Consider the following 11,259-nt stretch of genomic DNA (forward strand, 5'->3'; position numbering starts at 1 on the left):
TTTATATGTGTGAATTGACTATTGTGTAACTTTGCCATTTTTAAAATAAAAACTCGTCTCTCTTGCATGTAGTTGATCTTCTTCGTAGGAAAAATTGGTATGAGCCCAGATTTCATACATATGCAAAGTTGTAAGTAATGCTCAGCAAGTGCAAGCTGACTGGTCAGACAACCGTTCTTTTTAAGACCATGCTGACTGATAGCCTCCAGCCTACCATCGATTTTTACACAGCTCTTGCTGGTGTCACTACAAGAAAATATGCCTTCAACAACACTCAAAAGACAACGGTGTTATTGGAAAAACGTTGTGTTTTTACTTTTAACAAAAACCGTTGTGGATTAGCTTGTTTTTTCGACCAACAACAACGGCCGTTGTCGATTAGCGTGTTTTTTGGACAAACCAAAACGGTTTTAGCTAACCAGTTGTTGATTAGCGTGTTTTTTTAGAGAAACGACAACGATTTTAGCGAACCGTTGTTAATTAGAGACAGTTTTAGAGAATATTTAGCTACAGTTTTAATAAAACCGTCGCAATTTTTAAAATAGCGACAATTTAATAAATTTTCGACGGTTTTTTCTTACCAGTCGCTAAAACCCTCGCTAATAGCGACAGTTTAATAAACCAGCGATAGCTATACCAAAAACCGTCGTAAATTGTTTATAAATACTCGCTTTTTCGCTTCAATTCTTGGTAAATTTCTAAGTGTTAGTTAAGATCATGAATATCATTAGCTTAGTCAGATTGTAAGTTTTTTTGGTAGATTTAATAAATTATAAAAGTAATTTTTTTATTTTACTTAAAAAATTAGTGACAGATTATGTCTAAACCGTCGCTAATTAGCGACGACTTAGTCAAAAACCGTCGCTAATAAGTCAAAAACTGTCGCCAATTTTAGCGAAAATATATCTTAAACCGTCGCTAATTAGCGACGAGGCTTAGTCATTTTAGCGACAGTTATTTTCCGACGATTTTTGAAAAACTGTCGCAATATGATAACTACGACAACGGTTGGTTTAAAATTGTTGTTGTTGAACGCACTTTTAACAACACTGTCAGTTACAACGGTTTTCTGGCAGCTACGAAAACAGATATTCCATTGTCGTTTTGCGTTTTTGTTGCAGTGTGTCTATGCAATTATTTGCCTCTTTGACAAGGAATTTGATGTAGTTCATGATACGAGGTTTGTCTGTGATTGTAAACCTGATGATTTTTTTTTAAGAATAAAACCTGATGCTTTTACTTACACCATCCTTATGAAATCCTGCATGAAACTCCATCAATTTGATATAGTAAGGATAATCCTTGAAGAGATTTTGCATTCAAGAATTGAGTGTAGCACTCTAATTTATAATATTCTGGTTGATGGATATGGCAAAGCTAAAAGACTTGATTTGATGAAGAACACCTTGACAAACATGATTTAGAGTGAAAAATGTAATCCCGATCAGTGTTCTAAATGATGGTCAAGGTCACCGCTTAGGCGGTAGGCGGCCCTCGCCCGCCCATGAGGCACTTGGTGTGGTTAATGATATGAAGCTTTTTCTGTGATTGTTAACGCGAAGCTATTTTTTTTTTTAAGAATCTAACCCGATGCTTTTGCTTACTATATCCTTATGAAATCCTGGATAAACTCCATCAATTTAATATGGTACGGATAATCCTTGAAGAGATGTTGCATTCAAGAACTGAGTGTAGTACTGTAACTTACAATATTTCGTTTGATGAATATGGAAAAGATAAAAGACTTGATTTGATGGAGAACTCCTTGAGAGGCATGATTCAGAATGAAAAATTTCTTCCCGGTCAGTGTTCTAAATGGTGGTCGAGGTGGCAGCCTGGAAGAATTACAGGTGAAATTTCAAATGGTCCTACCTGCTCTCTGATTCAATTAAGACGAAAAAACCATTCCAAGCCCAAGCTTTTTACATTTTATATTTTCAAAAGGACTAGTGTATAAATTAGCCATTTTTTAAAAGAAAAAATCTTCTCTCTTGCATGTAATTTATATTCTACGTAGGCAAAATTGGTATGAGCCCAGATTTCATACATATACAAAGGTGTTATAATGCTCATCAAGTGCAAAAAGACTGGTCAGGCAACCGTTCTTTTTAAGACCTTACTGGCTGATGGCCACCGGCTTACCATCGATTCTTACACTGCTCTTGTCGATGTCTATGCACTCAATGGCCTCTTTGGCGAGGCATTTGATGTAGTTAATGATATGAAGTTTGTTCGTGATGGCTAATCCGATGTTTGTTTTTTGGAAAATCAAACCCGATGCTTTTACTTACTCTATCCTTATGAAATCCTACATGAAACTCCATCAATTCAATATGGTAGGGATAATCCTTGAAGAGATGTTGCATTCCAAAATTGAGTGTACTACTGTAACTTACAATATTTTGGTTGATGGATTTGGCAAAGCTAAAAGATTAGATTTAAAGGAGAACTCCTTGAAAAACATGATTTACATTGAAAAATGTCATCCCGATCAATGTTTTAAATGGCAGTCTAGGTGGCCACCTGCAAAAATTACACGTGATATTTCGAATGGTACTACCTACTCTCTTATTCAAATGAGACGACTAAACTTTTCCAAGACTGAGTTTTTTACTATTTGAATGTGCAAAATGACTAGTTTTGTAACTTTTCCATTTTTAAGCAAAAAATTCATCTCTCTTGCATGTAGTTGGTCGTCTACATAGGCAAACTTGGTATGAGCTTAGATTTCATATACATGAAAGTGCAAGCAGACTGGTCAGGCAACCATTCTTTTTAAGACCAAGCTGGCTGATGGCCTTCAGCCTACCATCGATTTTTACACTACTATTTCCGGTGTCTATGCACTCATTGGCCTCTTTGACGAGGCATTTGGTGTTGTTAATGATATAAAGTTCGGCCGTGATTCCTAACCCGATGCTTTTTTTTTTGAGAATCAAACTCGATGTTCTTCCTAAATCTATGCTTATGAAATCTCGCATAAAACTCCAACAATTCGATATGATAGGGATAATCCTAGAAGAGATGTTGCATTCAAATATTGAGTATAGTAATGTAACTTACAATATTCTGGTTGATTGAGAACTCCTTGACAAACATGATTCAGAGTGAAAAATGTCATCTCGATCAGTGTTATTAATGGCGGTCGAGGTGGCCACTTGGAAAAAGTACACGTGACATTTTGAATTGTCCTACCTGCTCTTTGTTCAATTAAGATGACTGAACCATTCCGACCCCAAGCTTTTTATATTTTATATAAGCAAAATGACTACTGTTTAACTTTGACAATTTTTCAATGAAAAAATCATCTCTCTTGCATGATGTTGATCTTCTACGTAGGCAAATTGCTAGGAGCCCAGATTTCATACATATAAAAGGTTTTATAATGCTCAGCAAGTGCAAACAGACTGGTCAAGCAACCGTTCTTTTTAAGACCATACTGGCTTATGGCTACCAGCCTACCATCGATTCTTACACTACTCTTGTCGGTGTCTATGCACTCAATGGCCTCTTTGACGAGGCATTTGTTGTAGTTAATGGTATGAAGTTTGTCCGTGATTGCTAACCCGATGTTTTTTTTTTTGAGAATCAAACTCAATTCTTTTACTTACTCTATCCTTATGAAATCCTGCATGAAACTCCATCAATTCAATATGGTATGGATAATCTTTGAAGAGATATCGCATTCGAGAATTGAGTCTACTATTATAACTTCCAATATTCTGGTTGATGGATATGGCAAAACTAAAAGACTTGATTTAATGGAGAACTGCTTGACAGACATTATTCGGAATGAAAAATGTTATCCCCATCAGTGTTCTAAATGGCGGTCGAGGTGGCCGCCTAGGTGGTAGGCAGCCCTTGTCCATCCATGAGGCATTTGGTGTAGTTAATGATATGAAGTTTTCTCTTTGATTACTTAACCGATGCTTTTTTCTTTTGAGAATCAAACATGATGCTTTTTCTTACTCTATCCTTATTAAATCCTGCATGAAACTCCATCAATTCGATTATAGGGATATTCCTTGAAGAGATGTTGCATTCAAGAATTGAGTGTAGTACTGTCACTTACCATATTCTGGTTGATGGATATGACAAAGCTAAAAGACTTGATTTGATAGAGAACTCCTTGACAGTCAGTGTTCTAAATGGCGGTCGAGGTGGCCGCCTAGGTGATAGGCAACCCTCGCCCTCCCACGAGACATTTTTTAAACATTTCATGTTTGGAATCTTGATTTTGAAGTTAACAAAATTTGTTTTGTTTCTAACGTATTTACCTAAGTGTGCAGAAAGCTGAAACTCATCAGACTTCGAATTGATCAGTTACTGAGCCAAGATTGAAGCTATCGAGACGCAAACTGAAAGTGTCAACTGATTGACCAAACTGAACCAGTCCAACTGATATATCAAAGACTAGTTCAACTGATTGTTCAGCTGATAAGTGGTTCAGCAAAAGACCTTTAGAAACCCGGTCAGCTGAAGAATATTTCAACTGATGAAGATCTTAGCTGACCAGTTCAACTGAATCAAGTAAATCAGTTTAGTTGACGAGCCAACTGATTTCACTAGACTAGTTCAGCTGACTAGTTCATTACATCAATTAGGAGCCAATCAGTTTGCAGAACAATACAAGCTTATCTAAGTGGAATCTAGCTTTGCACAAGAGTATAAAAGAAATTTTCCAATCAAAGGATAATAATAAACGATGCATCAGAGTTTAAAGTCAAGATGTTCCTGAATGGCTGTTAGAAAATACAAGACACAAATTTCGAGGAACGTATTTAAACTACAATGAACATATTTGATAAGTCTTGATGTACGGTTACATTGCCCCTATATATAAAAGATCAGGAACATCAACAAAAAAAGCGTGTGTGGATAAACACATATAAGAGAGGGCACACATAATGCATATCAGCTTACAAGAGGCAACCAGCCAGATTTGACGGAACACTTAACATGTTATCAACTTAGATTAGAAGCAAAATTCCCTCAGTGTGTGAGAACACCTTAGTGTTGTGTTCATAGATTAGTTATCACACACGCACACACAATCATCACAAATACAGAAAGATAAATTCAGTTGAGTGAGTATGCACAAAAAAATTAAACTTGTGTATGTAGTATTTTTATGTGAGACGTTAAACAATGTGCTAAATGAGATGTGTGGCCTTCAGTCTGTTAGTGTATCCTACCCTTGAGGTAGAAGGGGTGACGTTGGAACAGTTGAAGTCTCTGAACATCCATAAACATATATTGTGTCTTTAACTGTTTAACTATTGCTTTTAAACTGATTTGATCAGTTGAGCTGATATCAATTAAGTTTTCACCATAACTGAACTGCTTCATTCTCGAATTGATTCCCCTTATTTCAGTTATAACAAGCTAAAAGCTTTAAACTGATCAACTTTCTTAAGGAATGATTATTCCGAGTATTTTCCGCTAGATGTAAAAACAAAATTCAATTTAATTCATCGTTGTTTACATTTTTAGAATACGGGCTATTGCAGCTCATTGAGAATATCGTGTTTGAAACACCTTTGTTGGTGTCAATACCGATCCTGTCAATTTCCATCAATTGATATCAAAGCAAGATGTTCTAAGAAGAACATTTGAAAACTAACATTTTAAAATTTATTTCAAAATGATATTTAAAATGGCATTCAAAATCATTTAAAAATTTTATATGTGTTTTATCCATCGAACTGAAAATTTCTTCTTATTCGCTGAAATGTTTTAAATTTTTTTATTCTCACAAAGGTGGAGAATTATTAAATGTTTAAAGGTTTTATTTTTTAAATCGCTTTATTTGCTCAAGTTTTGTGATCATAAAAAAAGGAGATATTGTTGGAACATTTCATGTTCGAAATATTAGTTTTGATATTAACAAAACTTTTTGTTTTGTTTCTAACGAATTTACGTAAGTGCGCAGAAATTTGAAACTGATCAGGCTTCGAACTGATCAGTTACCAAGTCGAGAGTGAAGCTATCGAGACGCAAACTGAAAGTGTCAACCGATTGACCAAACTGAACCAGTCCAACTGATATATAAAATACCAATTCAATTGATTGTTCAGCAAATAAGTGGTTAAGCAGAAGACTTTCAGAAGCCCGACCAACTGATGATGAGCCCAGCTGACCAGTTCAACTTAATCAGTGAAATCAGTTCATCTCACGAACCAATTGATTTCACCAGAACAGCTCAAGACTAGTTCAGCTGATCAGTTAAGAGCATCAGTTAGGAGCCTATCAATTTGCAGAACAAGACAAGCTTATCTAAATGGAATACAGCTTTGCACAAGGGTATAAATGAAATTGTCCAATAAAAAGACAATAATGAATGTTGCTTCAGAGCTTAAATTCAAGACGTTCCTAAATGGCTGTAGAAAGTAAAGACAAAAATTTCGAGGCCTTTGTTGGTTCAGCCTAATGGCCCATGATCGTTACAGTATGAGAACATCTTCGTGTTAGATTCATATATCAGTTCTCTCTCACACACACACAATCACTCACAAATATAGAAAGATAAATTCAATTGAGTGAGTATTGCAAAAAGACATTAAAATTGTGTATGTAGTCTTCGCACAAAGACTTTAAACTTTTGTATGTTGTCTTTAACACATAGACGTTAAATAAGTGTTGGCTGGAAGGTGTTGCCTTCAGTCTAGACTAGGAGTTCAGTTACGCAGTAGTGCAAGTCCTAAGCTGAGTGAGTTTGTATAAAAAAGTTGTATAAATCAAAGTCTTCTAGTGGATCTTACCCGAGGTGGTGGAAGGAGTGTGACGTATGAGAAGTTGATGTCTCCGAACATTCATAAAAAATTTGTGTCTATTTGTTTATTTCATTTACTTATCATTTTCATAGTTTTAAAGATGCATTGTTGAAGCATTTTATGTGTTCTTCAAATACCAAAATATTATATACAAAGTGTTTGATAAAATGCTTTAGCTAAAATATTTTTACTCATTCAACTTCCATATATTTTAAATGCTTTACAAAATGTTTAATGAGTTTCTATGAAGGATTATTTCGAGTGTCTTCCGCATGATTTGAAAACCAAACTCGATTTAATTCGTCGGTGTTTACATTCTTAGAATACGGTCCATTGCAGCTCATTGAGAATATTGTATTTGAAACACCTTTGTTGGTGTCAAAACCGATCCTGTCACATTTGGTGTAGTTCATGATATGAAGTTTCCTCCGTGATTACTAACCCGGTGCTTTTTCTTTTCAGAATCAAACCTGATGCTTTTTCTTACTCTATCTTTATTAAATCCTGGATGAAACTCCATCAATTCGATATGGTAGGGTAATCCTTGAAGAGATGCATTCAAGAATGGAGCGTATTATTGTTAATTACAATATTCTGATTGAAGGATATGGCAAAGCTAAAAGACTTGATTTGATGGAAAACTCCTTGACAAACATGCTTTAGAGCAAAAAATGTCACCACGACGTTTACGCGGTAGGCCACCGCCTTGTCTAAGGCAGTCCAAGGCTATCCAGTAGTGGAAACGACCGAGACGGTCAAGATGGTCATTGATTTTAAAATCCTATTCAACTTTCAAAGTCAAATAATTTTAAAAATCAATCTCACCTCTATTTGTAATTATATTTCATGATTATATATAAATATCTAAAAAATTGCTAAAAATAATTAAACCGTCTAGTGCCTAGGTGGCTGAGGTGGTAGGCAGTCACTGACTTCCCTGCCACCGCCTCCAACCATTTACAACATTGATCCTGATGTAATACTTTCAACTTTTTATAGGGTGTTATGACAGTTGTGGAAGGATTAAAGAAATGGAGGACTGGTTTGATGATTTTCAAATAATGCGAATAAAACCCGATGTTATGACTTACAACATTCCGATAATGTCATATGGGAAAAGTGGTTTGTGTAGAAAAATGGGATCTGTTATGGAGTTTATGAGGAAGATCGAGCCTATCATATACAAGGAACGATCGAGGCTGCTCAGATTGTAGAGAATAATATGATATGTTCTAAGGAGGCTTTAGGTACCGAGTAACCATCTTATTAACTTGTAGAAGTTTTTTCTTCTTTCTTGTTTAGCGAAGTTGACATATCATTTACTTTTCTGTATTCTTTACTCACTAGTTTTATATTTTGTTGATAGAACTCCATAAATCTTGGCGCTAAGTAATAGTCTTGACTATAATCAAGTTAATCAAGAGTTTCGATAAGTTATATGGATTTATCTATTCTTCTGGGATGAAGTTGGTCGGTAGGAACTAAACCTTCGGCTGGTCAGTACTTTCTCCTTTAAGTCTTAGTTAATTTGCAATATTTGAAACTATACGAACTAATCATTTCAATACCATGTTATTTTCTTCAACTTATTGCATTTGTTAAAGTATTCTATCTTTAAATATCACAAAACATATTCATTATGTTTTGAATATACATGTCATAAATAAACTACTCTTCAATGGACCACAACACACACACTTAGTAGAAGAATGCATGTCTGTCTAAAACATACCTTATAGAAGGTGAAAGGAATATTTTATTCCTTTATTATTTTTTGCTAAATTTATAATATCAATTAAAAATTTTCCTTTCTAGATTATGAAATCTTATTTTATATTCTAAATGATAAGATCTTGCATTATTTATCTCTAGATATTATAGGATTTGTTTTTAATATGATTTGTATCTCTAAGATATCTTATCTTTGTTTAAAAGAGTTTTATATCTAATGCAAATTTTGTTTTTCATATTTTTTAGAACTCTTTTATGGGAAGATTTTTAGGTCAAGAATGAGATATAAATATGGAGTGCCTTACAGCAGTCTATGTTTTTTTTTTCAGAGAGTTGGACGGGAGAGCTTTTCGCAGAGAGAAAATCACAAGAGTCCAATATATATTTTCTATACAATTTTTATGTGAACAGGTGATCACTTTGTGCAGCTGCTGAAGTTTTTCGTGTGATCGGTTGATCACTTCTGCAAGGTCACAGCTGCTGGATGTTTTTGGGAGTGCATGTAATTGAAGAAAAATATGAGAGCCGAACCTATTATGATGGAACTTTTTGTGTGATCGGGTGATCACTTTGCTGCGCAAGAGAACTACTGGGGTTTTCACTGAACACACTCATATTTCAGAGTTGAAGATTTTCGCGTGAAGACTTTGAGTAATTGATTCATGTTTATGCCGTGTTGCTGATTGGTGTTGATGACACTCAAGAAAAACACTGACGCGGAGTGTTGATCGAAGAGTGGTTTCGTTTGGTTTTAAGCAATACGTTTGTGATGTATGCATATAGTATTTACATTGAGTTTTTGATGCATTTTAATTCCTTGGAGGTTGAAGGAATTTAGTTTTGTTATTCTCACTAGTATTGTTTTGTTTAAACGATTTACATATTTTTCTAGTGAATTTTTACCATGAGGCATCGCACAAGTATTCGTACTTGTGCATAATTTAATCTAGTGTTTATTTATTAAAATTTTACTCGTGTGTTAAATAATCAATTTCCGCTGCATGTTGTGCGCTCGTGTTGACAACACCAGATCACAACACTAACTTCTGATACACACAATATTTTAATTTCATGTACTTTATGAGCAACAACACTTTGAAGTGGTATCAGAGCCAACGCTTGATACAGTAAGTGATTGATTCTGGTTTTCTGTTGTTTTTAAAGTAAATATATCAATGGATGCATTGACTTCAAGTGCTATTTTTAGACCACCGGTCTTGGATGGGTCGAATTATGCGTTTTGGAAGGTCGAGATGAGGATGTACATAAATTCAATCGAGGAAAGAACTTTGCAAAGGGTCTAGATGGTTGGTCACCACCTAGAATTGTGGATGCTGATGGTGACAGCCGAGTCAAGCCTAAGAATTAATGGACAAATGATGAGGTTCAGACCTCAAATTTTAACTCTAAGGCGCTCAATGCTATTTTCACCTCTGTTGATGTCAACATGTTCAACCTTATCACCAACTGCATCTCTGCAAAAGAAGCGTGGGATATTATTCAGAAGCACTACAAAGGGTCTGAGAGTGTACGTAGAACCAAAATCAGGATGTTAACCTCAAAATTTGAAAGCTTGAAAATGGAGGAGAACGAGACTATTGTTGAATATGATCGAAGATTGCGTGACATTGAAAATGAAGCTTTTAGTCTCAGTGATCCTATGTCGAATGAAAGACTGGTTAGCAAGGTCCTGAGATCCCTCCCAGAACGCTTCAACATCAAAATATGTGCTATTGATGAGTCTAAGGACATTTCTACACTTAACCTAGAAGATTTGATCAGCTCACTCAGGACATTCGAGATGAATCTAGACTTACAGAAAAGTGACAAAGGAAAGGCTATTGCACTCCAAATTTCTGACGATTCATTTGATGATCTAATTCATTAAGTCAATGAGTCCGACCTATGTCAAGATTCAATCTTGCTGATAACGAAGAAGTTCGGTGATTATCTGCAAAAAATAAGAGACAAAAAGAAAATCGTTCAAATACCAAAACCTCTGTTTGTTGTTTCTGAAAAGAACAAGAGACCTAAACTTTCTCAATGACAGTTGAGGCCGAGGAATGAATTGATGGCTCGACCTGATCTTAAGAGATTAGATTCGGTCCAATGTAGAGAATGCTCTGGATTCGGCCATTATGCAAATGAATGTGCCAATAGATTCCGTAAGAACAAAGGCATGACAGTTTCCATGAGTGATGACGACTCAGAAGAAGAACTGGAATCTTGTAAAGGAAAAGATCACTCTTCACTGTCTGCTGTTTTGAAGGAAAAGTGATGGCTGCAAGTCAACCCGCACGGTGTTTCCTCTGGTGTTGCAACACCAGGCCTCAACACCACTTCAAAATCCTTGTGTCTCAATGCTAAATCTCATAGTGACTCAAGTAAACATGAAATCCAGGATACTAATTCTGATGAACTCAGCTTTGAAAGTGTGCATGCTATGTATGAAGAGCTATACAAAGATTGGATCAAAAGAAATAAAATAAATTTGATCCTCTCTAAGGAGAATACTGATCTAAAAGAATGTGTGTCTCGACTTGAAGTTGTGCTTAGCAAGAAGGATCTTGAGCTTTGTAGAGTCAAGGATGATCTTGAGAAGGCCTCAAAAACTCTTGGAAAATTCAACTCAAGTTCAACAAAACTTGACTCGATGCTAATAATGGGAAATGACAGTAGAGCTGGTCTTGTATACGTGAAAAGCAAATATGAACATGGAGAAACTTCCAACTCCGGATGACAATCAACTGCATTC

General features: G+C 35.4%; 2 protein-coding genes across 2 annotated transcripts; both read left to right on the top strand.

Moving 5' to 3' along the window:
• Window positions 1-2,065: 2,065 nt before the first annotated feature.
• Window positions 2,066-7,987, top strand: LOC140811225 (uncharacterized). The gene is made up of 4 exons (XM_073169092.1): window positions 2,066-2,230; window positions 2,754-2,893; window positions 3,340-3,539; window positions 7,773-7,987. The coding sequence occupies exons 1-4, from the start codon at window positions 2,066-2,068 to the stop codon at window positions 7,985-7,987; spliced, it is 720 nt and encodes a 239-aa protein (XP_073025193.1).
• Window positions 7,988-9,951: 1,964 nt separating this feature from the next.
• On the top strand, window positions 9,952-10,392 carry LOC140811226 (uncharacterized). The gene has a single exon (XM_073169093.1). It carries the CDS (start codon window positions 9,952-9,954, stop codon window positions 10,390-10,392), a length of 441 nt encoding a protein of 146 aa, XP_073025194.1.
• Window positions 10,393-11,259: the final 867 nt, after the last annotated feature.

The sequence above is a fragment of the Primulina eburnea genome, chromosome 14, assembly GCF_022965805.1.
Source record: "Primulina eburnea isolate SZY01 chromosome 14, ASM2296580v1, whole genome shotgun sequence".
NCBI lineage: Eukaryota > Viridiplantae > Streptophyta > Magnoliopsida > Lamiales > Gesneriaceae > Primulina > Primulina eburnea.